Here is a 3492-nt window from a genome sequence, read left to right on the forward strand (position 1 = left end):
ATCACAGTTAACACTCACCTACATAGTAGCCATCACAGTAACACTCACCTACTATAGTAGACATCACAGTAACACTCACCTACTATAGTAGACATCACAGTAACACTCACCTACTATAGTAGAAGTCACAGTAACACTCATCTACTATAGTAGCAATCACAGTAACACTCACCTACTATAGTAGCCATCACAGTAACACTCACCTACTATAGTAGCAATCACCGTTAGACTCAACTACTATAAAAGCAATCACAGTAACACTCGCCTATTATCGTAACCATCACAGTGTCGCTCACCTACTGTTGTAGCAATCACAGTAACACTCACGTACTATAGTAACATTTACAGTTACACTCACCTACTATAAAAGCTATCACAGTAACGCTCATCTACTATAGTATCCATCACAGTAACACTCACCTACTATAAAAGCAATCACAGTAACATTCACCTACTATAGTAAAAATCACAGTAACACTCACCGTGGACACAGACTGTCGTTCTCAGGCTGTCCATGGCCTGCACCAGCAGCAATGCCATTGTTACGCTGGTCACACTCATCTGCAGTCACTGCGTTTTGCTGAGCGACCAATGGGATGGTACGCAAATGAGAAGGTCCATGTAGAATGGTTGCTTAGTGTGGTAGGGTAAGGTATGCGTATATAGATTGTGAATTTACGTATTAACTCGACACAAAGATTTAGTTATATGGGATTCATGAGCAGCGCACCTGAATATGAAGTATATATAAACTCGTAACCAACACGTTAACTCACAACCAGTACATAAACTCATAACCAATAAATAGACTCATAACCAATACATAAACTCATAACCAATACATAAACTCAAAACCAATACATATCTATACGCCCCCGCCTACGCATACCATTGTGTTGTTGAGGATATCAGGACAGTGACGTTCTAGCAGTCGATGGGTGCGGACGGTATCAAACTGTTTCAGCAGCTGTAAGAAGTTCGGTACACTTTCGCGTTGTGCAGCGGATAGGCGTGCGCGGTGTTGTGTAGTCTGCGGGCGCCGCGAAAATATATGCGTCACCAGCTCGTTTACTCCGCCGTTACTCCTTCGAGTGCTCTGGAGTAGATCTGACTCCGGAATGCGAATGGAATTTCCCGTCACGGTGGAGTATATGAATAGAAATCAGAAGCACCGGACTACAAGCTGGGGTTCAGGAACGCACCACAGAGCAGAGCAAACAATTAGCAAGTGGGTGGATATATATTTGTCAATAGAATTGTGGTAGGTATATGCATATATGTCCATAGAATTGTTGTAGGTTAATGTATACGTGTCAACAGATTTTGTGTGGGCAAATACTTACCTGTCAACAGATTCATTGTAGGGAAATGTATACGTGCCACCAGACTTATTGTATGTAAATGTATATGTATCGATAAATATTTTGTAGCTAAATGTGTACATTTCAACAGATTTGTTGTAGGTAAAAGTATACGTGTCAACTGATTTGTTGTAGGTATATTTATATGTGACAATATATATTTGTAGGTAAATGTATACGTGTTGTCAGATTTGTTGTAGGTATATGTATATGTGTCAATAGATATTTTGTAGTTTAAAGTATATGTGTCAACATATTTTTTGTAGGTATATGTATATGTGGCAATATATATTTTGTAGGTAAGTGTATATGTGTCATCAGATTTGTTGTAGGTATATGTATATGTGGCAATATATATTTTGTAGGTAAATGTATAAATGTCATCAGATTTGTTGTAGGTATATTTATATGTGGCAATAGATATTTTGCAGGTAAATGTATACGTGTCAATAAATTTGTTGACATTGCTGTACAAGTCCATTAAGATCTAGAGCGTACGTGGCAAAAATCAAATGCGTGCCAATACATTAGTGTAGTAAGCATTGCTTTCGACATGGTTTCTATATGAGGGTTTCTATATGAGGGTGTGCTCCTACCGTTAGATATGCGAATAGTTTTTCACGTCCGTAGGTCCAGGATCTTCAATATATGAATAACCACGATACACTCATATAAGACTACAGTTTTCCTCGTCCATAGGTCCCGGATCTTCAATATATGAACAAACAGGATACACTCATGCATGACTTATAGACGACTTATAGAAGACTTCTATAACACTTTAGGACTTCTGTGTGCTATAGAAGGCACATACGAGACACATACAAGACATGTGCATGACTCATAAATGACTCATACAAGACTTATGTACGAGACATATATGACTGGTAAAGGAATTTTGTATGAGATATATATGACTTGTACAAGACGTACGTAAGACGTATACGTAGAAGACTCTCAGTTGACACATGACCGGCACAGCAGCAGGATGAAGCACACACAAATAGCACGCGCTTTTGTTCATCGGCTCATGTTTGATCTGAATTTGCGGGTGCGTCAGACAATAAAAACCCCTAAACCCTAAACCCTAAAACACACTTGCATGCTGGCGAAACCCGGATATGTGAGAGTAGAAGATGCGGTTGTGCTGGAAGGTGTACGCCTCAAAGTACTTCTGGCCGATAGTTTGCTCAGGGATCACGCTCCTGCATACGAAAGAATGAGCGATGACTTTAAACTATACACAATACAACCTCTGAAAAACTATACACACGACAACCCCAGAAGACGTGTGTACTTACGTCATGGACCTATGCGATAAGACACCTTTCTACTTGCTATTGGATAGAAAGTAAGACACAGAGTTAAGAAGCCCATCACACTCCTGCATACACGAGAACGTGGATAGAAAGTAAGACACAGAGTTAAGAAGTCCCGCCAGTGGTCAAAGCAGTACGAACATTTGGTACGTTGACAACAGGCAAATGGTGTCAACGAACCATTCGGCGGCAAATTCAGCGAAACAACCCCAAACAAAACGAAACATACCAAACCAACCCCAACCAGAAAAAGGTACAAGTATATAGGAACTCACAATGAGTGTATGTATGGGAACAAACGCATATGTGTGCACTCAACGCATGTCAGAAACATAAGAGCAACGCACAACTATATAGAAAACTGCAAGTAGTATATAACAATTGACACATGATATGTCAACGTATTCAGTGATAGACCATCAACGCATACAGCATCTGCAGATTCGCTCGCGTGGGCACTATGCAGTACTTGTACTCCCATCGCCCCCATCACACTATCAACTTCTTCATTCACAGAAGAAGGCGACTCATTCTGAAACGAGATATTCGGTAGAAATCGTTTGCACCTCCACCCATACCTCATTGATCGATTCTTCATGCTCTCACTGCGATTCTTCATTCCAGATACAAAGCTGTGATCAAGCCCTCTCTCAGACAGGCGCTCTCCCTAGTAGTACGAAAATATAGACGAGATCACGATGGGCGGGGTATGTAAATGAATAGATATGTAGATGAATAGATATGTTAATTATATATATATTTATATATATATAGATCCATAGATACTTGGTTACATACATACATACCTAAAT

General features: G+C 39.9%; 2 protein-coding genes across 2 annotated transcripts; both read right to left on the reverse strand.

Moving 5' to 3' along the window:
* Nucleotides 1-482: 482 nt before the first annotated feature.
* On the reverse strand, nucleotides 483-1359 carry SARC_13542 (hypothetical protein; the record flags this gene model as incomplete). Its single annotated transcript, XM_014292326.1, has 3 exons — nucleotides 483-580; nucleotides 890-1107; nucleotides 1344-1359. Coding segments are annotated over 3 exons (332 nt in total), but the record flags the coding sequence as incomplete, so codon positions are not given.
* A 1100-nt stretch (nucleotides 1360-2459) lies between these two features.
* Nucleotides 2460-3347, reverse strand: SARC_13543 (hypothetical protein; the record flags this gene model as incomplete). The annotated part of the gene is made up of 2 exons (XM_014292327.1): nucleotides 2460-2566; nucleotides 3259-3347. Coding segments are annotated over 2 exons (196 nt in total), but the record flags the coding sequence as incomplete, so codon positions are not given.
* Nucleotides 3348-3492: the final 145 nt, after the last annotated feature.

Source organism: Sphaeroforma arctica (genome assembly GCF_001186125.1).
Source record: "Sphaeroforma arctica JP610 unplaced genomic scaffold supercont1.3409, whole genome shotgun sequence".
Classification (NCBI taxonomy): Eukaryota; class Ichthyosporea; order Ichthyophonida; genus Sphaeroforma; species Sphaeroforma arctica.